The sequence below is a fragment of the Aptenodytes patagonicus genome, chromosome 1 (genome assembly GCF_965638725.1).
Source record: "Aptenodytes patagonicus chromosome 1, bAptPat1.pri.cur, whole genome shotgun sequence".
NCBI classification, from domain to species: domain Eukaryota; kingdom Metazoa; phylum Chordata; class Aves; order Sphenisciformes; family Spheniscidae; genus Aptenodytes; species Aptenodytes patagonicus.
This window is the reverse complement of record NC_134949.1, coordinates 89,932,292-89,959,984: the sequence shown is the minus strand read 5'-3', so window position 1 is coordinate 89,959,984 and position 27,693 is coordinate 89,932,292. Positions and strand designations below refer to the sequence as shown.

Below are 27,693 nucleotides of genomic sequence, written 5' to 3'. Positions count from 1 at the left end.
TTTACAAATATATTAATGACAAGAAGAGAGCCAAGGAGAATCTCCATCCTTTATTGGATGCAGGGGGGAACATTGTCACCGAGGATGAGGAAAAGGCTGAGGTACTCAATGCCTTCTTTGCCTCAGTCTTTAACAGGCAGACCAGTTATCCTCAGGGTACTCGGCCCCCCGAGCTGGAAGACAGGGACGGCGAGCAGGATGAACCCCCCATAATCCAAGAGGAAGCAGTCAATGACCTGCTACGCCACCTGGACGCTCACAAGTCTATGGGGCCGGATGGGATCCACCCGAGAGTGCTGAGGGAGCTGGCAGAGGTGCTCGCCAAGCCACTCTCCATCATTTATCAGCAGTCCTGGTTAATGGGGGAGGTCCCGGACGACTGGAGGCTTGCCAATGTGACGCCCACCTACAAGAAGGGCTGGAAGGAGGATCCGGGGAACTACAGGCCTGTCAGCCTGACCTCGGTGCCAGGGAAGATGATGGAGCGGTTCATCTTGAGGGCGCTCACAAGGCATGAGCGGGACAACCAGGGGATCAGGCCCAGCCAGCACGGGTTCATGAAGGGCAGGTCCTGCTTGACCAACCTGATCTCCTTCTATGACCAGGTGACCCGCCTAGTGGATGAGGGAAAGGCTGTGGATGTGGTCTACCTGGACTTCAGCAAGGCCTTTGACACCGTCTCCCACAGCATTCTCCTAGAGAAGCTGGCGGCTCACGGCTTAGACAGGTGGACTGCGCTGGGTCAAAAACTGGCTGGACGGCCGGGCCCAGAGAGTTGTGGTGAATGGAGTTCAATCCAGTTGGCGGCCGGTCAGGAGCGGTGTTCCCCAGGGCTCAGTACTGGGGCTGGTCTTGTTCAATATCTTTATCAATGATCTGGATGAGGGGATCGAGTGCACCCTCAGTCACTTTGCAGACGACACTAAGTTGGGCGGGAACATTGATCTGCTCGAGGGTAGGAAGGCTCTGCAGAGGGACCTGGACAGGCTGGATCGATGGGCCGAGGCCAACTGTATGAGATTCAACAAGGCCAAGTGCCGGGTCCTGCACTTCGGCCACAACAACCCCATGCAGCGCTACAGGCTTGGGGAAGAGTGGCTCGAAAGCTGCCTGTCGGAAAAGGACCTGGGGGTGCTGGTTGATGGCCGGCTGAACATGAGCTGGCAGTGTGCCCAGGCGGCCAAGAAGGCCAATGGCATCCTGGCCTGTATCAGAAATAGTGTGGCCAGCAGGAGTAGGGAAGTGATCGTGCCCCTGTACTCGGCCCTGGTGAGGCCGCACCTCGAATACTGTGTTCAGTTTTGGGCCCCTCACTACAAGAAGGACATTGAGGTGTTAGAGCATGTCCAGAGAAGGGCAACAAGGCTGGTGAGGGGTCTGGAGAACAAGTCTTATGAGGAGCGGCTGAGGGAACTGGGGTTGTTTAGCCTGGAGAAGAGGAGGCTCAGGGGAGACCTCATCGCTCTCTACAACTACCTGAAAGGAGGTTGTAGTGAGGTGGGTGTCGGTCTCTTCTCCCAAGTGACAAGCGATAGGACGAGAGGAAATGGCCTCAAGTTGCACCAGGGGAGGTTTAGATTGGACGTGAGGAAAAATGTCTTTACTGAAAGAGTGGTTAAACATTGGAACAGGCTGCCCAGGGAAGTGGTTGAGTCCCCATCCCTGGAGGTATTTAAAAGATGAGTAGATGAGGCACTTAGGGACATGGTTTAGTGGGTGGTGGTGTTGGGTTGACGGTTGGACTCGATGATCTTAGAGGTCTTTTCCAACCTCAATGATTCTATGATTCTATGATTAAATAGCTGAGGAATGAAAATGAGCAGAATTTTGGTAGGCTTCTTAAAAAGCTCATGCAGAGTTCGCCTTTTCCTTAATTGCTGCTCTTTCTAGGGGAAAAATGCATAGATTTTATTAGTTTGTTTCATCTATTTAGGTTAACTCATTGATATTATTAGAATGAGCTCTCAAAACACAACATTTCAGGAATCCCAAAATCTGTAGAACAGTCTGCCCTCTGCTGCTTTCCTTAATAAACTGGAAATCAAGAAGGCCCGAATTCTCATCTCCTTTCTTCCTTTGATTTGTTCTTATCATTTCCTTATGCTTCACAGTCCTAATCTTTGTTGACCAAATTTAATTACCCTGTCTCAAAGGTAGGGTTGTTGGGGCTTAAAATGTCTGCCTACAGTGGTTGTTGTAATGTTGAATCATTTAGCACACCAGCAACCGCAATGGGTCTATAGACAATGTTTCCACTTATATTCAGATATTCACATCACCATGGTGAGTACACAGCAGATACTCTCACCAGTGCTGACATTATACACCACGCAAGTGGGATGCTGCAGCATTAGCAGGACAAAACAGGTAACTTACTGTTGGAGAAAAAGACATGGTAACATGGAAAAGGAAGATCCTTTTTAAGTTTCCAGAACCTTGAAAGTCTAGAAAATTAAGCTGCCACTTTTGAATAGTTTCTTTATTTCTTTTCCAGTAGAGAAAAAAATGGAAAGTGGACAGATCTCCAAAGAAAATAAGTGGCAGGAACTTACATTTTTTATCACTTACAGGTTTTGTAAGGAAATCGAAGAATTCCAATTAAAGATTTTTGGACATCAGTTAGACAAGTGCAGGATAAGAGGATGGACTAGATGACTTTTTGAAGTCTCTTGATCTGTTTTCTCTGAGTTCTACCCTTTTTTTATGTTTTGAAAAATTACATAAAATATAATTATATAAAATTACATAAAACATATTCTCCTACAACCTTGCATATAAATACGTACTACTTTTCTGTGTAGCCATTTATAATAAAAATCTTACTTTATCTATGGGTGTGTTTTTAACTAATTTAATACATTAATTAATTGATACATACTTTAATGCATTTTTCTCCCCTACATGCATGGCATATGCAATTAGACACTAGAAACTTATGGCTAGCATCAGTATAGTCAGCGTCGTTCGTAATATCTTTGCTTTCCAAGTTAAAGAATAAAAAAAAATCATTCTATTTTGCTAACTTTTGGACATTTTACTTGAATTGAATTTGACACATTTTTGCTGTGTGCATCAATAGGACGACCAAGTAATAAATGTGGATTAGGATTAAATTCAGGAAACTTGGATTCCTGTTACCATACATACACTCAGGTTTTTAATTTTACAAACTGTGAAAGTTATAGCAGTGTGTCATTTAGAGATTATTTGGTCTATAAATTATTATTGCTGCAAAAACTGAGTATGCGCAGTTTCTGACTACAGAAATTCTTAGATCAGTAGACAGGAAACTGAGCTTGCTTAGCTCTAGAAAATTAGATTCCTTTTTAAATTGTCTAGGCACATAACTTGAGGTGTATCATCTTAGGCTCATAATTTGAGAGTTGGGGCAATTCTTGCTTTCTTGGCTTAGCAAAGGACAGAAAAGAAATAAATGCTTCAGCAAGGATTAGTTCATGTTGATACTATTGATCTGGTTCCTCTTGTGACCAAAGGTCATGCTGACTGCTAAAAAGAGAAAGTGGTTGAGCAAAAGGCCACTGACTTAGAGTGAGGTTGTTATTAGAGGTGGCACAGTAAATATTGTCCTTTCAGCTGCAAGCTGAGCTGGGATTTCTGCAGAAATTGTTGCTTCTGTTTTATTTCCCTGAGTTCAAGAGGCCAATTCTGATTGCTGAACCAAATAATACAAATAATGTAAGGTTTAGGAAAAGTACAGATTTCCAGTACAGCAGTCATATTCTGTCAGTTGAATTTATATATATATATATGTGTTTTTATATATAAGAGTGTATAAGTATATTTGTGTGTGTATAGGTATAAGTATAGGTGTATATTTATGTAATCCCAAGGGGGTTTTTTTATTCCAAGGATTTGGCAGCAATTGAAAAGGGATTAAGGAGATACAAAGTGAGATCACCTTCCTTCAAAGCTTGTGTTAGTTTATGGGGTGGGATCTGAAAACCAGGATCTGAAAACCAGAACCAGGGCAATATTTATTTTGTCTGTTTTCTCCAGGCTATAGCTTAGTTTTTCATGGTTATTGCCTCAGGTTAGTTTCTATCTCCATGTGTTGCAAGAGGAAAAAAAAAAGATGAATAGACAGTGTTTGCTAGATTCTGATAAATGAACTATTGTGCATCCATGGATTCCTTAGAAGTGTTTTGACTTCCTTTGTCCTACTTTAGGATTTTCTAGTGCCTTCTCTTTGTACTTCCATCTTGTTTCCAAGGTCTCAAGGATGTAAATGGAAGGATTTTCACTGTAAAATTCTTCTATATGCTAGCCACATATATATACATATCAGTCTGACATGGAGGTTCAGTAGTTCAGAAATAGAATTTCATAACCTGGGTATTGTTTGTCCCAGATTGAAGTATATTCCTTTCTTCTTTTCTAGGTTCTTTGTTCAGCATTCTGGTCACTCTGCTTTTCACTGGTTCAGGCAAATGCACACACACTACATAGAGTGCTGCAGTCTACTTCCATGTTATCCCTAATCTTTCTGATTTTTGGCTTGCTTTTTTAAGGAAGTTTCTTGCATTTTCTCAGTATTTTGTGCAGTCCAGCTTTTACCAGAATTTACATTATTGGTTTCCCCACCCATTACTGAGTTCATAGTTCATAATGGGAGGTGACCATATCAGCACTGTAGAGTGAGTTTCGTAGCATGGATTCTGCTAGTTAAATACTGAGTCTCCAGAGCTTTGAAAGTGGTCTCTGAAAAATCCAGTGACGACTGCATCTGAAGAGTGGAGAAGCAGCACTGAAAACTTACTGCAGGGTGAGTCAGATGGAACACAATGAAAGAACATTTTAGGGATTTCTACAGTTTCTGCAATCATTGGGAGTGACATTGACATTTTTCAAAGTAAACTTTGTGTCTCTGGAGATTGCCTATACAAGCATTATGCATCATGCAGCCTCACTTAAGCTCTTTGAAAACTTAAATATTCCATAGTCTTCATTTGTCCTCTACAAAAGAATAAATTTCACTGTAACTGAGGCAGTGTCTTCACTCGTTGAGCAGACATTGACTATGTGCCAAATGCAGCAGTGAACAAGTTGAGTTTGGTTTGCTTACCTGGAGACTTTTTTCCAGGCTGGGTGGCTTTTAGTTTTGTTTTCTAGAACTGTAGGAGAAACATCTTCTGAACAGCAATCCATGAGAAAATGAAACGGGGAGGTGTAGGGTCTAGGGTTCACTACCTGTTTTGGAGGAGCAAGTTAGCATCTGAGGTCTCAGCTTGTCAGCTCTGTTTACAGGGGACTCGTATAGGAAGTCATGGTGCATGACAGCATGTCTGACAAAACAGGATGCGTCTCTTACATAGACAGAACAGGACCAGAAAGCGGGGAGTGTGCAGTGAGGGCTCTAATTTTGGCAGAAGTGTATGGGCTTATGGCTGAAGAATGGAGCATGCAGCTGCTGCAATACAACCAATGGCTAGGAGAAATGAAGGGTGGTCTGGGTGTGGTACGTTTCACAGTTAAATGGAGATTTTTTATGCGTGCCTCATAAAGAAAGGAAGTATTGTATATTTATTTTATCAATGCTGCATTCTTCAGATTGGAGACTGATGTCCAGACCAGACTCTAATGTCCTTAAATAGGATGAAGTGAAAGATATTTTTCATTAACAACTCAAAGATATCTGTGTAGTTCATGGATTTTAAATATTTTCAAAAATCAGTTTATGTTTATATGTAACACTGTTTTAACACTTCTGAAATGATAACCCCTTCATACACATTAGTACATGATTTTTGGAATTGGGTTAAGAAAGGATCATGATCAGCAGAATTCTCTCAGACTTTAGCTTAGGGCTGTGGAAAGATACTACAGATTGACTATTTCATAGTTAGTAGGGCTAACGTCTTTAGGGAGGCTGGGCCTAAAGTGAAACTAGACTATGTTCTGTTGCTTCTCTCATTATCTTACCTTACTTTGTTCTGCGGGCTGCAAATGCCTGAATACTCTGTTTTCCTCTTTCTCTACTGCAGTCTTTCCACTTCCCATTTAGGGGATCCATGGGAGTTTTCACACAGTGTAAGAATAACTTCTGTTTAATTATCACTTTTTCATTCTGAAGAAATAAGCATAGTGAACTATTTTAGTGAAACTCTGACATAAAAAGGAATTACAAGTTGATAGTGAAAGACAAATTACAGTCTTTGCTATTTTAATAAGTAGTATTTATTCAGTTACAGAACCACATGAATATTTTCTGTGTTTATATAAATTATAAGATAACTCAGATTTTAAAGTACAAATAGCAATAGTAACAACCATGTAAAATTTATAACTAATTAACTTATAAATTATTACTGTAGACCAAACTATAAAAGATCACAACTGATACATAGCAATAAACAACCACTGTATTTTCCTTTTATAGATTTACATATCTTTTAGTAAAATAGTCTTGAATTTTCAAAATATTGCTGGTTTTACTACCTTGTTTATGTAACATACTAAGTATAGTTTTCGTGTGTCAGACCTTGTTCTGGTGATTTTGGGTAACTCACAGATACCTCAAAGGGAATGAGAGTTTAGCCTTTCATAGGAATCTGGCCACAAATCATTTGTCACGGAAAACTGGACTTTCTAACATATATACACATTATACACACATAAGTGTATGTATGTATTTTATTTATATGTATGTATTGTATTTATATATGTGTGTATATATGTAAGCTCTAATGACCAGTAGTGTTCTGCATATAGAGTAAGACACATGGTTTGATAGTTTGAAAGCTATATGTATGTAAGGACAATTCAAATTAAACTTATCTGTAGAATTTCATGAAATCTCTTGTTTCACCTCCAGATACATAATTTGTGAAGCGTAGAAGATAACTTTCTGGAAAAAACTCAGCCAGTTGAAAACAAAACCTCAAAATATGGAGGTCAGAAAAAAATCCTAGTTTTTAGTAATATAGAGTAACTATCTGAGGTGTTCTTCAAGGATAAGTATATTTAGTCAATCTGTTTCTTTCTGAGTCTATGAAATAAAATAAAGATATCAAAATAGTACATTAACAATGTATAGCATGCTTTTACTCATATTTATATATCCCAAATATTGTAGTGATGGAATTATGTACAGCTGTCTGCGGAGCTTTCCTGCATCACTTTTTATTAAAGCCAACCAAAAATAATAAATTGCTATATAGCTGATACATTTTTTAAAATAGCTTATTAATCATGGGAATAGTGCGATACCATACAAATATCATGTGACAACAAAAATAACTGTTGGAAAGACTTACTGTATGACATAATTGAAAATATAAAAAAAATCCCATATGCTTCCCCAAGTTTTTTCCAGATCCCAAATCACAAAAATTACAAATTTCTAAGAAGTCCCATATGTGTTTTGGATAACAGTAAGCGTGGAGTCCCCCATAGGTATAGACGCACGTAATGTGTGAGGTAAGTATATCAAGCCAACAGGCATAGCATGGACATAGTGTGGTCTTCCTCCTCGTGGGAGCACATTAATCGTTGACAAATTTGCCAAGAACAGTGTAGGTGAGTTCTGTTCCCCATATCACTTCTATTAATGACATCTTCTATTCAGTGTGCAAAATGTGCTGAGACCTCATACAGGTTCAAGAGAAGTAGACTCATGAAGACTTAGCCTGCATCAACAGGTCAGAATTTGGAGCAGGTTTTTTGTCACAAAAGTATCTTTTGCTTCTCTTTTATAGCCTCATGGGGAAAGTACTGACTGCCAGCAACACAGCAATACATTGTAGCAATAGGCAGGTCATCTAGCTGCACTAGGAGGCGAAATGCACATGGACTTGGCAGTACTTGGAACTGTACTATCCCCAAACTATTCAGCTCAAATTTTAGAGCATTGTGGGAGCACAGTTCAACAGAGGACTCTTGGAGTAAAGCAACAAATCCACAGCCCTTCAGTTGGTTGGCTTATCTTCCCCAGCAGAATGCTCTACTTCACTTGCTCTTTTGATTCTGTTGCACCAGCAATGTTCAAGAGATATCTTTTTTATTCCTAAGCCAACAGATGTAATTATAACAGACGGCATCACTTTTGCTTGTTTGGTTGTGTTTTGGTAAATGGTTGTATTAGACAGCTGAAAGAGAGGTCTTCCATTTACCTTGTGGTGGTTCCATCTACCTTCCTTGCTGGCTGGCTGGATCCCTGGGGGGAAGGTTGTGTCCCTGGTATGCTGCTGAGTCCTCTCAGACAGGGGAAGTTTCCAGCTGCGGGGGGGACAGAGTAGGGAGTGAGAGACAGCGCTCCTAGGAGCTTGGTGCACAGGTGGCTCTGGTGGATGACCAAGAAGAGATCTTTTGTAGGTGCCAAAGAGGGACTGTATAGGGTTAATGTGCCACTTTGCAGGTGTACAGTGTGGATGTTTCTTTTCGTTAACTTGTATTTGGAGCTACCTCACTCCCAATGGGTCTGAGTTTTCTTCCTTTCCCTTGTTTTGGTTTGTGCAATGAGAAGAGCTAATGTCAGTAATTCTGAGCCCTCGGGGAGTCCTGGGGGTCGACCACTTGGGAGGAAAGGAGTAGGCGGTTCTGCTGTAATGTGGCAGATGTAATCATGGCAGGGCCAAGGGGCAGTGCTTCTCCTGTGTTCAGGATGGGAAATTTGCAGGAAGAACAGAGGCAAGGCTATGTTGTGTTCTCTCCCTCCACTCTGGAAAATGTCTGAAGCAGTGCTTTGTGCTTTCCACAAATGTAAGCTTTCTTTTCTGCAGTCCTAGGATAGCTTTGCATGATTTAATGGATCTTCTCTTCCTACTCAGTGGCTGCCTCCTTCTGCTCCCTTATCTTCTTGCTTAAGGCAAATGTGGCCTGAAGGATTGGAAGAACTCCTGCTCTTCTTTATCTTTCATGATTACAAAATTGTCTTCAGGCTTGCCCTGAGTTCCCTACAGTTTCAGAGTTTTAGACAAATTAGTCTCTTAGTCTAGCAGTATTTGTCACCAAGCAGTCTTCACAGATTCTGTCAATTTCTGCTTCAGTGACCTTTTTATTATGCACACCTGGAACAGATTCTGGATCAGATTCTGTATCAGACATCAGAGCTTGAAGAACGAAGTATGAGGGGACAAGCTTTCCTACCCATGTCATTTCAAATGTACTTTTTCATAAGTTATTACAAGGACTAGTTATTGGGTTAAAAGTGTTTTACTCTGAAAAAGTGATCTTTCTTGATCACCATGCTCCTTTTTTTTGAGGAAAAAAAAAAAGGCAGCCAATTGAAATGTATGCTATGAGGATGTTTTTCAGTCTCTTCTGAATGCTGTGTTTGTGCTGGTCAGCAATCAGATTACATTAACTTGCAGAATACATACGTGCTTTTGTGCTACATGAGGGGTGATGATAATTAGAAGGACTACAGAAGATACTCTAATTTCAAAATATCAGGCAGATCTTGCATGCTGTTGCTTACCTGACATGATCTGTGTTATTTTTTGTCCACCTGAAATTTTCTTCAGATTTTTTTTTGGTAATGCAGCTTCTATAGTTAGAGAATCAAAAGCATTTTGTCTGAAGTCCAACAAATTATTTCTCTGTTATTTTATACGTTATCTTAATTTGTTAGTGAAAGCCAGGGAATTAGCAGCACTAGGTGAGAACTCTGTCTAATGAAAAATCAATCACAGTTGTTAATGGTTACTAATATCTCACTTCTTGAAAAATCACGCTGTTGTGCTTGGGAGATATTTATTTTTTAGTGTATAGCAAAATGTTTATTTTTAAAGGTTTAGGTGCTTTCTTTGAACCAAAAGGAATTTTATGTAGTTCTCTAATGATACAGTAATAATTGTGGGTTTTGTCTGTTTCTTTCTCAGTAATAAGGAAAAAAAAGGGAACTTCTAAACCACAATCACATTCATTAACTACATAAAGATTAACCTGCAAAATGAGAGGTACTATTAGGATTGAGGAAAACATTTCCCAACTTCTTCTTGGTGCTTGACTACACTATAAGGCTAAAAGTATTTTCATTAATGAGTTTTCACATTAGCCAAGCTTTATAGGTTGAATACAATACCTTGAATGATGCCATCATACAATTTAGTAGAAATCTGTAGCTAATAGAGTAGTTCTATAGCTAATGAACATACTCTGAGAACCTGCTTTAGGACTGGGTAAATGGTTTTTGTTACCTTCAGTCTGGAGATGATAACTAGGATTCTTCTCTAGTTAGAAGTCCAGTTTTGAATATGATAGAAGTCCAACAGCTGAGATAACTGCTATTTTGAGCCATAGAGTGCACAAAAGTAGTCTGTAATTTAGAAAGGTCTACCTGTCTTTTAAATCACATGTTGTTTTAGAAGCCAGGGCAGGGGAGAGGAGGAAGAGACAGCAAAATAATTAACATAAATCTGTTACTTGGACAGAAATGTTCCCAAAGAGTCCTAAAAATTTATCTGGCAGCCTCTTTCTCCCTGCTGCACAATAGCAGAGACTTTGATTATACCAACTAGCTACAGACCATCACTTTCCTGGCAACCTTCCTCGTTAGGAAGCACGCAAGTCTGATTATAGGTGGCAGCCCAAACCATCCCAGAAGCTCCAGTACTTTTGTGAGTAGCAGCAGCTCTGGTTTACATACTGAAGACTTCATACCTGCCATACCACATCACAGCTCAGTCTAATCTTTATCTGAAAAGAAGGTGCAAAAAGAAAGAGTTTGTATTTACTTTTTCTGATCTGGGGCACACTCACTGGCCCTGGACTTAATGATGACAATATTGGGAGATCTCTCTTAAGTGGCTGCAGAAAAAGGCCAGTGGATTACTTCATCTTCAGAGACAAGGCTGTCTTCTCATGAAGCAGTTGGTAATTTAGATAAAGATAAAATTGATAAATTTATTTCCCATGAAGAAGCAGAATGCATGCGTCATTTTCTTGAGAAGTTAATACATGATATACCTCTCCATTTATGATTCTGTACCTTAATGTAAGGGTTATTATTTAGAGAATTGGTTAATTGCCTTACCAACAGGTATGTTAGTGGTACTGGAGTTTAACAGTTGACTGCTACATTACTAGTTTAATTCTGCACTGGTTGTTGAGGTATTTCTTGGAGTGGAGATATAAATTACCAGCCTGTGAAATCTAGATAAGGGCTATGTAACCAGAAGGCAGTGCTTATTAGGGAAGCTTTCACTGTTTCCTCTCTCTTTTGCTTGCCTCGTCCTTTTGTTTCTGTGAATGTGAAAGACAACTGTAGAAATCTGGATAGATTTACAGGAGAGATACAAAGATGATTTGGCTGGAAGAAATATGTTATAATGAGAGACTTGAGGATCTCAGTCTGATTTAGTTTATTAAAAAGAAGACTGAGTGATGGTTTTACTGCTTTGTACATGTCCTTTCACAGGAATAAAATGGCTACTTAAAAGGTTTTCTAAGCTAACAGAGAAATGTATTAGTGGCTTGAAATTAAAGTCTGACAAATTGCCTTAATATTTTTAGCAATGTGTAGTTAGTGTTTGAAATTAATTACCAAGGAAAGTCACAGGGTCTTCATTTCTTGAAATCTTAAACTTTATTGCCTTTTTGGAAGACAGGCTTCTGTTAAACAAACAGTATTGCATTCATTGAGGTAATACAAGAGGTCAGACTAGATATTCTCATGCTCCAACAACCAAGAAAATTTGTTTTTTGTCCATTAACTATCTTAAATTTTTACTTCTAAAAATTTAATATCAGCCAGAGTAATCTTTTTTTTTAGCACTTTGTCTAGTGTTTTTTTTTCTTCTTGCAGTTTGTTTTAATGCTAATCCAGCAATTCTAGTATGATTTGTAAAATTGGAGCTGGAAACAGAAGAGAGCTAATGATGAAAGGATGTTATGGTAAGAGCTTTGGTTAGACAATCAATAATTAACTACTCGTACCTTTTATAATAACATACGTTACACAGTGATCTGAAATAAATTCAGCTCTAGAAAAAGTGAGAGAATCTTGGCAAATTAAGTATGAATCTGGTTCAGGTTTCATAATCTGTCTTGCAAAGAAAAGGTCAAAGCATACCTAAATTAATGCAGGACACTTTGACATGCAAGGCACCTTGGTGCAGAGCTTGGAATTCATGGTATTTGTCTCAAACAAGGCTTAAAAGAAAGGAGGAGCTGCCCTGATTTTTGCTTTGCCACCTGTATTTCTACCAGGCCTTTGCTAGTAAACAATTACAGTAGCTTTGCTCTTCACCGTTTCCTTCATTTGAAGAATTTCTTCTCTTCAGCAGGCTGCAGAGCAGTGAAACCAGGGTCTAACTGTGGCACCTGCATTGTGCTAGAGGAGCAGTATTGCTGGGGATATCATTGTAGGGCAAATATGGCCAGCATCTGAGTATTTTGTATCCAAAGATAGTATCTGTTACAGGAAACAGGGTTTTAAAAACATAGCAGTAGAGTGCATTAAAGCTGGTGTCATTGTGCTGGACTCTGTTAGGTAAAGCAGGATGCATAATGCATTGGTCATCCACAAGCATGAATATCTTGAAGTTGACAGAAATTTAGGAAGTTACCTGTATTACTTAAAAACAATCCCTTCCCAAAACCACAAGGAACAACAACAACAATAAAAGAACCTTTCCCTGTGAATCTCCAAGTATCAAAAGCTATTTTCCTCTTTCAGCCACCGTAGACTATAATAGTAATGGGGCAGAATAGCCAGAATAGAGGAAATATGAAATTTAACATTGTAAATTAATTTCTTACCACATTTTTATTTCTGCATCCTATTCATTAACAAACAAATATAGCAGGGAAATAATGTGCAATGTATATATTCAATGAACAGAAGTGCTTGTACTTTCCAGATGAAACAAAATCACTGTAGTAGTTGGAGTCAGCAGGTAGATTGTATGTACCCTCATTGCAGAGTTGTAATTCAGAAGAAATAAAAGACTATTACAAGTATTTACTGTCATGACGTAGTAAAGGAAAAGAATAGCTGACTTGTAACCCTTGATTCTAACATGATGTGGATTGCCGGTGCAAAAATTAATCCTCCTAAAGCTGGTAGACAACCTTTTCTATTGTCTACAGTAAGCTCAACTTTAAATTTTGAGTCTTTAACGTTTTACTGCTTTGCAAAATAAAAATGTATGAAATCTATAGTATATATTTGAGTTATTAGGTAGATAAACCATTCAGAGACTTTAATTGCTATTTGATAAATATTGTTGGATATATTTTTTTTTGATGTCAGAGGGACCACTTAATTTTGATACTATCACTATCATTTTACAGTACCATTAGTAATAAGTCTGTCAGATGATTAGTGTGCAACGAGTATGAATGCTGAAGATTAGAATAGGCTGTGGGAAATATAAATGTCTTTGTGAATTGGATTTAAAATCTGCTTTGGTGTGCATGCCTTAATTTAAAAAAACCCAAAAAATCATAATTTTGTTATGGGATCATAGAAATCATGTTGAGCAACCAATGCCATCTAACTCTTTGAAGTCAGGGAAATGCAGATCTTAGTCCCAGGAAAAGCTTTGGTGTGGTGAATTTACGGTTCTCTTATTATTGACAAGATCGGCATGGGAAATATTTGTTCATAGGCTAGAGCTAGGGCTCCTTCTCAACAGTTGATTGGTTTAAAACAAACAAAATTGAAATCAAGCCACAAGAAAAATGGGACACTGAGTTGGATAGCAAAGGTCTGGTTTAGGAATTAACCTCTTTTATGTGTATAGAGCTGAACTCATTGGCAAATCCAAATCTAGAAAAGAATGTTTCACTGTGGGGTACAACAGCAGAGGACTTTTTGTGAGGTTTTCATGTTCTTATGGAAAAATGAGTATAGATATTGAACTTACATATTCTACATAATCATAGCTTAACTTGCAGGAAAGTAGCTGTTGTAGACGCCTATGAGTTTCAAGTTCTGATGCCTGTCTTTGGCAGAGAGGAGCGGGGACACCCAGTAAGAATAAATATTTGCCTTTAAACATGGTCAGTTTGACATCATCCCTTTCAGAGGCATTTCTTCTCTTTCCATTTACTTACTAATCAGTTCAGTTTTTCATGCTACAAATTAGTGTTATGATGTAAAATATGTAAAGTATGTAACTTTATCGAAGCTATGGCCTTACATTTTTATCACATATTAGGATGTGAGTATATCTCATCTTCAAGAGAGATCTATCAGCAAATTTGAACAAGAAAGCCTCCAAGCATTGTCAGTAGCTGTGAATACATCTTGTCAATGCTTGTTCCAATACATCGGTATTCTCAGAGGACCTTCTTGTACAGCTCCTGCTTTATCTATACAGATACTGGCATTTCCTTGTGCAAACTCTGATCAAGCACTGATCAGCTATATCCTTCTTTCCTTGCTATCTTCATATTAACCCGCCCTTCTAAACATTTCTCTCTATCCCAGTGTGTTTGTGTGTGTGTGCATGCACTTGTCTTTTCCAGTCTGATTAAGTTTTTTGAGCTGATTTAGCAAATATATTGTGGTCCTGTCCCACAAAGGCTTCTCTAATAAATATATATTCCTTTAGAAAGTTGATAGACTCTTGAGCTTCAAGTATTGGAAATCTCCTGCTCATTTTGGTAAGTTAAGCCACAGGGCAGGGGGTGACAACGGAAAGTGGGCAGTCCAATTTCCAAATTCAGAATCACCCCAATGTTTTCCTAGGCAGACATCCTAAGCAATGTGATGCTTATGTGCACTGAAGTGGAATGGAGATAAATATCTCTCTTCCCCTAGACTTTGCTCCATATCAACCTTTCATATTTGTATTCTTTTATCTACCTTAAAATTAATCTAGATGCTAGTTTTTATGCTGAATTTGAAACAGTGCTAGGAAAAATAAAACATATTTTTTCCCATTTAGATTAGTAAATTTGCATTAGTAAAAAAGCAAATCAGAAGTTTAGAGGTGCAGAAACAGTGCCTGTGCAGAGGTGCTCTTTATATTGTAGTCTGCTTTTCAAGTCTTGCAGACAATATAGGATTAAAGAAATGCGATTTTTGTGATTATTGTTTGTGGGATGGAATGGAATAGATATAGCTTTTATGTTACTGAATGTTCAGTAATGTTTGTTAGGGTTTAACAAAATGAAAGCTAACAGTACATGTCCATGTTTAACCTCCCAAAGAAGATTTCTGTTTTGACTTTCACATTAGTGAGAGTCAAAGGCTTTAACTAGTCAGTGGTCACCCTTCCTCATCCTACCTACAGCTTATATACTAAAACTTCAATATGGCTATGCGAGTAATATCTCCAACTTCTGAAAATCAATGTGGGGAGAAGCTCACACAATTGATGTGTACACTGTCAAGCTGGATTTCTCCCTGTTTTGCTCCAGGTTTCTCTTCTCTTTTGCTCATGCTACACGTATGATAGATTGCTCTTAGGATTCTGTTTAGACTGTAAAAGCTGTCTCTCCCTAGATGAAACCTAGCTTAATAATTAAAATTAACATGGGGACTTCTCCAGTAGGCAGTATGGATGGCCTACGCCATATCTTGCTTCCTCTGCCCAGTTTGTTTCCCTGCAGGCATCATCCCTCACATCACACTGCAGAAACACAAATTAGATGGGCTTAAGGCATTTTTCTACTTGTCTTGAGTAGAGACCAGGGCCCTGGTGGAGTTTCATATTGTGCTATGCTGGATCTGCAGCTGTTACTGCAGATCTACTTCCTGAAGTAGATAACAAAACCTATAGATCTTGGCATAGATTATAGCGATGGTAAAACAGGGCTGGATTGGTAGTCATCCAGCCTCAACAGTCTCTGCTGGCTCTCTTCATTCTGTAGAGAGGGATTTGGATTATTGGAAGCCACCACCCCCACTAGCACCATCTTGCTGTCTGTTACCTGGCAGAGCCTCAGCATGAGAGCTATGCTTCAGCTATGGCAGTGTTTCAGTTCTCTCAAATTCTGCAAAGAATAATCCCGTGGAGGGAGGCAGAGCTCTCAGTCTTTTTAATTTGGATTGCCAAGCAAGTGTAAAGTAGTTTTGATCCCTTTTGATTCTTGTCCTACAAGATCTAGAATTGGGTTATTCTGAAATAATACCGTATTAGTATGGTAAGTTCTGAAACAGCGTCCTGCTTCACTGAAACATGCAGACTTTCAGTAATTGGCATGGAAAAACTGGGATCCTGAGAGATTTCTGCTACATCCTGTTTTATTCCCAGAAGTAGTCAGTCTTTTCTTAAAATGTAAATGCTCTTTGGAAGTTATTCAGTATTCACCAACTATGCTTTCAAACTTTTACTCACATTTTAACCCATGTTAACTAATGTGATTATAAATTTTAATTCAAAACATAAATGCTTAATACAGCTGGCATCAAACATGAATGTAGTTTGTGTAACACAATCTACAAGTGTCTGTTTAAAGTGGCAAAATCATAGTTCATACTCATTTACACCAAAAGAGCTTCCTGAAATAAATTTTAACCAGCTGCTGGTTACCTATTTCATGTAAATTGAATGGAAGGGCTGATTAACTGTGGTCTATAGGGTACTTTATTTCAAAATCTGATATAATCCTCCTGAGCCACATAATTATTCTAAGAGTGATGAAATGTAGGTAACATTTAACCTGTATCTTGCACTAGAAAAAAAGTAATGCCTCTTCCATGTGATTTGTTGCTGAAATGTTTTCTTAAAAAAACATGAGTTTTACAATAATAGAAGACAAAACCATTTAAGGTTGACAGTCTGATATTTGGAATGCCCTTTAACATAGGCACATGTATAGTATCATTTATATTGAACTAAACCTAAGAAAAAAACCCCACCAGATAGTTCACTGAAATTTTGTCAAACTCTAGATTAAATTTTCTTCAATTCTTAATTTTTTCAAATTTTATTTGTTCAAACTTGTATAGCTTCATCGCCAGTTTTGACTTCTATTGATAGCATGTGAGTTCCTGTGTTTTACACGTCTATTCTTGCTTAACGAATGAAATTCTAGGTTAACATCTTTATTAAGTGACAAAAATAAGTATATTGATTCCAAAAGTGCTGAGTATTAATATAGCTTCACTGAAATTTATAGAAATGTCATTTGTCTGTTTTTCTGGAGCAGGAATGAAATTACTGCTTAATTTAACATATTGAACCTCCTTTTAATAAGTTTTTGAATGTGAAGTATTTTCTGTGTTGTACCAGAGACCTCCTGGAATCATCCCACACTAAACAGATAACAGCACTGATGCAGTTGATGAATTTGAGGAATTGCTCATAAACTGACTAACAAGCTGTGAGCAGTTACCCATTAAGTAATAAAATTATTTAATATTTTAGGCAGCACTGCTCTGCCTAAAAAGAATGTGGTGTATGACCTCAGCATCTGTATTATCTTGTAGTTGGATAAACACTGAAATGTCTGAATGAAAGTCTTTTAAAGTAAGTATTTCTTTTGGCATATTGATGTTATAAAGCACATTCCTTGGAACTGTTGGAAATGTTCAAACAATCAAGTGAATGAACCTCTAAACCACTTACCACTTACAAAGCCTGAGTCAAGATCAGGTACTGTCTTTCTCAATTAATTAGTACCTATGTATTAGTGCAATTTTTTCTGATTAAAGTGCCCTTGCATAATATATCTCTCTAAGGATATACAAAATTATACTTAGATCTCTCAGTTAAACAAAAGTGTTCAGTGATGTTATGCATGGAAATTTTCTGACATATTACTGAATAAGACTGAAAACGTATCATCACTGGGCATCATCAAACAGTCCATTGTGCCTCAGGGTTATATTTGCACAGTAAACCTTGCTGCTTATTCCAGTATAATCAGAAAACTTAACAGAATGATGATTTAATTTTATTTATAAAGTTGAGTTCTTACAGTAAATATGTGAATCAGAATACAAGCTCTACTAACGATCTGTTATTGGACAATCACCTCACTTTCATAACCGATTAACTGTCTTGATAGCTAGTGGTCTGGAGATTTTCAGGGACTAAATTTCTTAAATTTAATTCTGGGATTTTTTTTGTTTGTTTGTTTTAGCAGGTTGATTTATTAGGCTCTGCATGTAATTGTGAATTTAACTTCGAAAGAAAACAGGTTGATTATAGGAAGCATTTCTTTTGTGCTTAAAGGACTTCCTTTTGAATGCCTCATTGTTAAGATGCTCATAATTTTTTTGAGAAGTATAGAAGTATCTCACCATTTCAGTAGAAAATTTTCACTCTTTGTTTCAGTTCTATGTTGATTTGTTGATAAGCCTAAGCAAAGTAGGTTTGGGGAGATCTTAGCACCTGATAAGACTAAAATCCAGGACGTTCTTATTGCAGGACTGAGCACAAAATGGCCCATGTTAAGTAGTCATATATGTGCTCCTGATTGCTTCTGCTTTGACCAAACTGGGAGTAAGACAAGGGTGTGCACAGCAGAGCTCGTCTTAAAACTCCATAATTGCTCATGAAACACAGAACTATAGTTGTGTGGGACTCATCGCTGTGAAGTACCTGGCATGAAGAATCAGCCAGAAGTAATCAGGGCAACTGTTAATTATTCTAACACTACTGAACAAAGACATTTTTCTTCCCCCTATCTGTATTAGCCAAAATAGATAGTGAAACATTTTCAGGTAAGAAGGGAACATTATTTAATCATCTATTCTCATCTCATACAGACTACAGAACTGGCCGTAGGACCTTCATCACCTTATTCCTAGTCCAGTGGTTGGGTCTGGAAGTAGCATTTGGGAAAACATGCAGTCTTGTTTCAAAGATTTCCAGTAATGGCTAATTGCTGTCTCTGTTTAAAAGAGAAAGTGCAATGTGTATTCTCAAGCTCTGTTGTGACATGGATGAAGGATTAATATTTTAGTTCTATATAGTTCTATAACTTTTCCATAGCAACTACAGGAGGAATTTGTATTTGGGAAAATGTCTTTTTATTTTTAGATACATTTAGTTTGACAGGTCTTTTGACCTTTTTTAAAAAGACTTACTATGCAATCACTTTTCATTCTATCTTCTGTTGTCACCAGTTCTTCATAACTGGCAGCTATGAAGAAAATCAGCGCCTTGTGATCACTGTTACAAATTGCTACAAATTCAACAAGCATTAAAGGAATCTGTGCTGTAGGAAAATATGAGAAGTCTTAAGTTTTGATCTTATGTAGAGTTTATATAGATAGTCTTCCATTTTTTTCTTGAAGAGCACAACCAGAACTTCCTAAAACCTTCTCTAAATCTGTTATGAACAAATTCTGTGGTAGAGTGTACAAGCAGGGATAACACAAATGCTAACACAACATTCGCACTTAACTTCTAAATGCAGTAGTTTTTAGTATAAAATCATTGTAGACAGTTGCATTTGTTATCAGTAACTGCACATGCGGTAACCTGCACGTGTTATGTGTGTTCTGGGTGTACAGCTATACATGGAGCAAATACTGTGTTAAATATTAACATGTGAAGGCTGAGAAAAAAGAAATTAAAAATGGCTGAGTTAAAGCTACCTGTATGATTTCTTTTGTAAGAGAGAGTATGTTAGACTACCATCTGTGCCCAGTGCATACAGGTGGCTAGCAAATGGTAAAATTTGCATAGTCCTCTTAAAAGGCAGTAAATTGAATAAAATGCAGTTGTGTTATCAGGTTTTTTATCTATATCTCTATATGTTGTTTTGCAGGCTCTTGGTTATGTTAAAGTGACTTTCTGGCTTTAGGATGTTCCAAAATACACAGCCCTCTCATTTGTGGCTCAGTTTAGTCTTCCATAACCTCCAGTGTGTGTTAGGACAAGAGTATTATTCTCTCCCAGCTTTTTCTCTCTGTAGCTTTTTACCACATGTGTTTGTAAACAGCTAAACTGTTTGTAAACCACAACAGTTTGTAAACTTACAGATATGCTCCTCCTTCTATTCCCGTATTTGTCATGCCTTTGACTAAACTTGTGTCTGCATTTGTAACTTTCTCTGAAAAAACAGCTCCTGTGAATATAGTCACAGGATTATGTGATTATATACAGATTTCAGTTTTCACTTGTTGTTGCCTTTCTTGTTTTTATCTCTATGTGTCAGTGAGTTTGCTGAGGTTTGTGACTACCTGAGGAAAAAAAAGAGGAAGCCTACTGTAAATGCAGACTCTTAATGTTGCTTGTTACTACTGCAAGAAGTACAACCTCAAAACATAGAGCTTTCAGGGTGGCTGCCTGGCAATGTGGAGCTTTTACAGACTGGTAACTAAATGGCTCCTTTTTTGGAGGTGAATTTAGAGCTAGGTGGTTTCTGTTAATTATTATATATGTGTGTGTGTATATATATGCATAAACAAATGGAAATTGAAAATTATTGATGTTCCACAAATGGAATATGAAATTATTCACCTACATGTTATTTGCGAAACATTGCTAGAGTCGTTACTTCTGAGTATCTGCTTTTCACAATTTGCTATTTCAGGTTTAGGGTTGATTGAGTTCAATCGCATGGTGATTGTATTTGAATTCTGTTTCTGAAACAGATGATTCCCAAAATGACAAAGATCTTGGAAGGTAGTCTCACAAAGAGATAAAAATACATAGCCCTGTGAGTGTTGGTAATGCTTGTGGTATCTGTAGATATTTTGGGAAATAAAATAGCTTCTAAATTCATGGGAATAAAAAAATTGTGAATAGTGTTGATGTGAATTTGCATTTTGCTTGAATAAATGGTCATATTTTTCATAGCATTCATTCAGCTATCCAATTGTAGTCTGTATATATAGACTTGCCATTAAATACAAGCTATTTATAAGTGCTTTAATCTGGAAGAAATCAAAGTTGCCAAAAGCAAATTTTTCAGCCTGTATATATCATAATGGATATTTAACTGTTCCTGAGATTGACTTTTATGTAATTTGCATGCATGAACAGAGAAATCTATGTCAAGAAAAATAAACAAAACAAAGGTCATTGTAGACCAATGGCTATTGGCTTATTGGTGCCAAAAAAGTTTGTCTATTTATAAAACACATCATGTTTAGCATCCTAAGAGAGCAGCCAAGCGCAGCAGTATTTCACCTTTTCATAGTGGAGGGGGAAAAAAGAGCTCTTCATTTAAACAGCTGAATGAACTTGAGACATAATGAAGCTCATTGTAAAACTGAATCCTTCTATGTTTAAAACAAAAAACACTAAGGGTTATTGTTTAATGAAGCAGTGTCCAATGAATCCACAGCAAATAGTAGGTCATAAAGCTAGGATTAGGTTGCATGTCCTTTTTAAGCAATTCGGTGAGCTCAACTACATGTAGTTAACAGAATGAAACTTGGTAGGGGCATGCTTATTTTTTGCAAAGCAATGGAGAAGTCTCAAAAACCATAAACAATACGATTTCCCGATTTGCTAAGGTAATTAAGAGGTGTCACACACACGTATTAAAAAATTATATTGAATTTAAGGAATAATAAAATGCTATATACGTTTTTACATTGTATTAAAGAAACCATTACCAAGATGATGTGTGGCTCTGTTTTTGATACTTGAAAGAAGTTGTGAACAAGTTCTAAAACATGTAGGAAAAAACATAAGGACTATTGAAGAGCTAACAAAACTGCTGTGTGATGTGAGAATCAAGGAGCTCAGGGTTTTTTGTTTTTATTTATGCAGAAGATGGATAAGAAACAGCTTGATCACAGTTTCAAGGCAGGACATTTCTGCTAATAGAAAGTTATTTAATTTAGTATAGAAAAGCATAATGAGATCCAAAGGCTTGAAACTGAAGCTAAATGTATTGATTCTACATATAGCATGACATTCTTAACAGTGAGGATAACTGAACATTGTACAATATACTTCAGAAATAATGGATTATCTGCTGTTTGAAATGTTTAAATGAAGATAAAATATCTCATGGAAAGAGAAAAAAAACCCTCAGTTTGAAGCCTATTTGAAGTACAAAACCTGGGACTGTGGCATTTATTTGTACCAGAATATGCACTCTCCTTAGTAGACAGAAAATTAATGTATGTGAGACTTACAGAAATTCCACGAAGGAACTGTAAAACTATGTATTCCAGGAACTGAAAGTAGCTGTGTTCTGAACTGCAAATCTAGGTGATGGAGATGATGTTTTCATAATTGTTATCTTTTGACAAAATCCATCCTGTGACACAGATACAATTGACTAACCTTCTGGTTGTTTTAGTTGGTTAGTGGTGTGGTTGAATCCTTCGACCATTCTGTTACTTAATTATTTAGTTAAATACGTTGGTGCTTTTTAAACGGATAAATCACTCAACTCAGTGGAATAGGTCTTCTGCAAGAGAAAGCTGTCCTATATTGAAGTTACATGCTAAATCAATTTTACAGTTGGTTTATATAATGGAGTAACACCAGCCCACAAGCATCTGCTCTTAGGGTGCTGTATATTCCTACTCAAACATGTACCAGTCAGTGTAGATCAGATGACAGGTCTCCTGCAAGCAGCAGTGCTACTTCTGCAGCACCCCACAATTCCCAAATGTTTTAAAGGAGAGGCTATAAATGGGGGTTGCCCATTTCTGTATGTCTTTTAATAAAACGGTGGACATGAGACTGTGGTTTCTGCTTAATAATTATAATCCCTTACTTCAGTGTTCATTTCTGTACTTAGATTGGTTTTAGTCATGGAAGAAGTTAGTTAAGTAGTCGAAAAAAATTAGAGTTGCTTATTTACATAGCTTGGTGTCCTTTTTTTCTATGGAAGAGTTTTGGTTTCGAAAAAGGTGCCATATGTAATTTAATAGTTTATACCTGACAGGGGATATTTGTTAGCTGCTCGGCATGCCTTGGCAGGAGGTCCTTTATGATACCATGTCTTCAGTTCCTCTGCCTTGCAAGGAGGAATGAATCGGACTGCAGTCCTTGTTATTGCAAAAAGATTTAATCTGAAAACACTTGGATCTGACACTACTAAAGAATCACCCATCTTAATGAAGAAAAATGTCTTACCTCTGGATGTTCTGGTCCTAAGAAGTTAAATACCTGCTGCAGGTAACAGGGGTCTCAACTCCAGGAGTCAGTTCTAAAGTATTTGTACTTTTGGTTCTCAGCCAACACACAAGACTTTCAAGTCTTTGGATTCCATTAGTACTAACCTCTGAGAAGAATGAGAGACCTCAGATCTGTATGTATCATATATTAAAAATGAGTCATGGAATAAGAAAGTTGTGGGATGCTATGCAAAGTTTGGTCATAGATCATGCTTATGAGAAGCTTTGCCCATTGATATCTCTCCTACGTATGTAATTATTCACTGGCAATTTTGGTTTCCAGTAAGACATATCCACATATGCATGTGTTCTGACATCAGGCATTCAAGATACAGTGAGTATGGATATGACATGAGAATATCACATAAATACTAAGTGGCCTTTATACAAGTGACCAAAAGGATTTGGAGAGAAAATCTGAATCAGGATGTAATATTGGGAAATGGAAATTTTCTTCAACTTCTGATGGAATGGCCCAAGACATGAGAGTGTAAATTCTTTGTTAATAATGTATTATGCTGTCATGGAAGACTGCATCTTGGAAGCTGAATTCAAGTACTTAAAATTAGGCATCCCAACAACTGATTTTTTTTTTTCCCTGAAAAATAATGATAAGCTTTGGAATAACAGGATGTTGAAATACTCTATGAAAAACTGTTGCATACAAGTGAATACAGAGCAAAATATCCTATTTCACACATACAGATCTTAAAACCAGGTTTAAATGTTGTTTTCAGAAAGAACATTTCTCTGTTAGAATGTTATTACTGTCACACTTCCACCACTTGATGCACATAATTCTGATTCTACTTGTTTCACTCTGGTTCCCAACAGACATCCAGACTTAGTTTTCATCTTTTTCCCTTTTATGTATAAATTAGATAATCTGGCATGTCTGTGAAGGCCCCCGGGAGATCCAACATTCTGGTAAGAGAGAGAAGATAGGCTTTTGTCCTTGAAACCCATGATGTCTACTTTGAGGTATTCAGATGTATCTATATTAGTCCTCCCTTTTAATATCTTCAGAGATATTCCACTCTCCCTGATAGCAGAGTCATTATTTAATAAAAAAGCAAAAGTAAAAGAATAAATTCAGTCCAAAGCCTGTACTATAGCTACTTCTGCTGTATGTCCCGGTAGAGTACACTGGTATGAAAAGATTTGATGAGTTAGGGTTGTGCTCCTCCATGCTTGGCAGCAAAGCACAGAATTTGCAGAAGATAGGCTAAAGTGCTGAGAGCATGTGCCAAGTCATCATATCTCTTCAGCTTCTTCTGCTGGAAGGACCTCACCGCAGCTCCCAGCATGTTTGAAAACCACCATCAGTCAGTGAAAATGCTGCTATTTAAGCATCAGTCCTTACTTCAGGGCAATTGGCCAGACTGAAGCAGACGGTACAATTTCTCTCTTATTTTAGTAATTTGTGAAGTATTTCAGGGTGAACACTTATGCAAATGAATGTGAATTATTGGAGAGTGCTTTGTTTGCTTGGGATATGCCGAATGAAATCATCTACTTTGTTAGGATGTTTCCTAGAAAACTGACTTAGCCTGATACTGTTGCTGAAGGGTGACAGCCGCTTAATCAGGGCAATACTAGTGTAATTTTCATTAAGGACAATCATTAGCTAGTGCCATGTATTCATACTGAATATAAAGCTCAAGTTAAAGGGAAAACACTTATCTGTTAAAATTTCCACTCAGTTTGAAATCCCCAGTGGGTTGGTTGGTTCATTGGTTGGTTTTCGTGCTAATCTTGCTTCCTCTCACCTTACAACAAGTAGTGGGGAACAATATAAAAAAAAAGTGCCACAGAGCAGTCTTTCAAAATGGACCAAAGGATTACCATAAACCCTTAAAATGTATCCTAGACTACCATATATCTTCATTGTCCATTATAAATAGGTTGTTTAAATGATGCACCGTTTTTATTATTTTATTGGTTATGATTGTATTCAGGACTACAGTTTGGGAACAAGTGGCAAATAGAGTTACTTAGTTTTTTTCTCTACCTTGCTGTCCCATAATGTAGTTATGATGTTCTATACACAACTTTTCATCTGTAGATACCAGTACACTGAGATCACTGTCAAAGGAGATATTGTATTCTTTTGTAAAACCCTGTCTCCAGCTTACAAATAGGGAAATGAAGGCACAAGGAAGAAAAGATACTTTTTTCCCCCTAAGGTTATCCAGTAGACCAGTTGGCAAAGTCAGGACTAGAGCTCGGGTCTCTCAAGGTCAGTCGTCTCCATTAAATTGCTTGTATAACAATTGGAAAAGTCATTACTTAATACTTCAAAGTTTTAACCCTGAAATTTGCTAATCTATGGACTTTACTTCCCTGAGGCCAATTTTAAATAGTTTACTGCAGGTCTCTTCACCTGTGAAAGGGGAACTAACGATTCTGACATTTGCCTGCACTATAGGTGAACAGTTACCATTTTTGTTCAGGATTTTACAATATGCTAATATGGTCATATATAACAAGGAGATAGGGCTTTATGTTGTAAAACCTTGTTTCTGATCATAATCTTGATGTTTTGAATACATGTGGAGGTGTTTCACCTGTTTCATACAACATGATTGTTAATTATATATTTCATATTCCTCCCTTCTTTTGTTTTACTTTTTATCTTCAGAAATTTTCTGGAACAGCAATTTCTTGTTAAAGTCTCTGACTCAGATGGGAAAGGCCATCAGCTAAGTTAGGGAGATGGCAATTCAGCATGCAGAGAAAAAGACCCAAAGAGAACAGATAGAAAGTTACATTCGTGATATATCTGGACAGCAAGATATTGCTGCAAATCAGCATGTCGATGTTAATTCCAAGTGAACTAGCTGGGTTGACAGAAGCAATGTAACTGTGGTTTCACTCAGACTGGGGATTGGACTAGGGAATGTAGTTCATAGCTAGACTTGGGTGACTCTGCACGGCACTGCATTGTACTAATGTTGATGAGACAGAGAGCAATAGTTACATGTGAGCTTTTATGTAAGTGTGAAATGACTCACTCCAAAAAGCATTTTCTCAGATTTAAAAAAGAAAGCCTGCTACAGAACTGTGTTACTCACCTTAGTCCTAAATTATTAATTTTATAATGTCTTGATAGGTACAAAAATCTGATACATTCATGTGTTATATGAACCAATAATGTGTAAAAAGAAAATTAAGATGCATCGTGCTGAATTTTTGTGTTAATTCATGTACTTTATTTCACAGGCAAAAAAAACAGGTAAGAACAGATCACTCACAATTGCACGTGTTTCAGCCTGATGATGTTGGTACTTTAATTAGAACAGTGCAAAGTCAGCATGAATTCTTTTGTTTTACAGAAAGCAAGAAGAATTGTTAATTAAAGGTTAATTAGAGTTTAATTGGTAGTTCTTTTTTTTCCCCTCTTTACTTCTGGTGATAACAGGGATGTTAGAATCCTTGACTTGGATGGTAACAGATTGGGCAGGCCTGGTGTTGATTGCTACTGCCAACATGAAAGTGGTGCTGCAGTCCTGCAGCTCCAGTTCTTAATCAATGAGGTAAGGCCATATTTACTCAGATTCTTCTATATAAATTTAGTTGAATAAGTCAATTCATGTATTGTAATTGAGTGATAAAACTTTTCACATTGTGCCAACAAGTAAGTGGCATACATCCAGAGGACGTTCACCGTACAGCCTTTTAGAAGACTATTTATGGGACTGCACGCAGGCAAAAGTATTCCCTTCACATACATCAGTATAAAGTACTGAACAAAAGGCAGTCAATATATGAATATGTGCAGGTAGATGTAAAATCCATTAAATTACTAAATATGCTGCAGAGTCCCGTTTCAAATAGAAATGAATAAATGAGCTAAATCTTTCTATGGAAAGATATTGACGGTTGTTGGCTGAAAGCTCAATAGTTGGGGATATGCTACTACCTGAAACAAGGAAAAGCAGTTGCAGGGGTCATCAATCAAACCAGCATGCTTAGTCTTTGTAAATGATTTGTTGAAATCAAGTTTAGACAACGTGAAGAAACAGTGACAGATTATAGCTCGCTCTGTGCAGAAGATCTCTGGAGATGGTAATAGGCAAGAAGACTTTCTGGAGCACATAAATCTGTTTTTTTTCCTAGAGCCTCATAATTTGGCCAAATTATAAGCTAGTCGTAGTTCAGTTTTAATTAATTTTCTCCCATGATATAAGGAAACGCTTTCGACAGTTTCAAGTCCTCTTTCTAAGCATCGAGATCTTAGAGCTTCTCAAGGAAAGAGTTTTAGTTTTGTGGGTTTTTAAACCTGGGAAATACTTTTTTTTTCTACACCTGTTTGGAGAAAGTACCTGAACCACAGAAACTGAGGAGGGAGAAATGAAACTTTAGAAACAATCAGTCCAGTGGAATTCTTTCGAGGAAGGCAGGGATGAAAACAGTGTTCTTTCTTTTCATTAGGTGACCAGCAGAACCCCTAATACATGGGATTAATTTTATTTCTGTGGTGGAGATTCTCTCTGACATTGGTCCAAACTCTTTGGGAGATGAGAATTAAAGCATGGATTACACTGTATTGGAGAAGTCTCACCTTCATAAATTTCATTTGCATATGTCAACATTGAAAAGAACAGTTGCTAGGATTAGAAAGGAAATCCAAGATGCAAAAAGAGAAGTTTATCAGTCAGTCATAGTTGGTATGAACTGATCTTTCAGTTACATCCTTGCCCTTCCTCAAAATAAAGCATTGCCTTCTGTTTGGGCAA

The 27,693-nt window shown here is 37.5% G+C and overlaps 1 protein-coding gene across 6 annotated transcripts in view; it reads left to right on the top strand.

Annotated features, from left to right (window-relative positions):
• Window positions 1-27,693, top strand: part of STXBP5L (syntaxin binding protein 5L) — a 212,417-nt gene that overhangs the window by 51,179 nt on the left and 133,545 nt on the right. For all 6 annotated transcript variants that reach the window (XM_076348424.1, XM_076348414.1, XM_076348405.1 and 3 more), the window contains exon 3: window positions 26,409-26,490. In XM_076348424.1, the coding sequence (XP_076204539.1) occupies window positions 26,409-26,490 (82 nt within the window). The remainder of the gene's footprint in view (window positions 1-26,408; window positions 26,491-27,693) is intronic.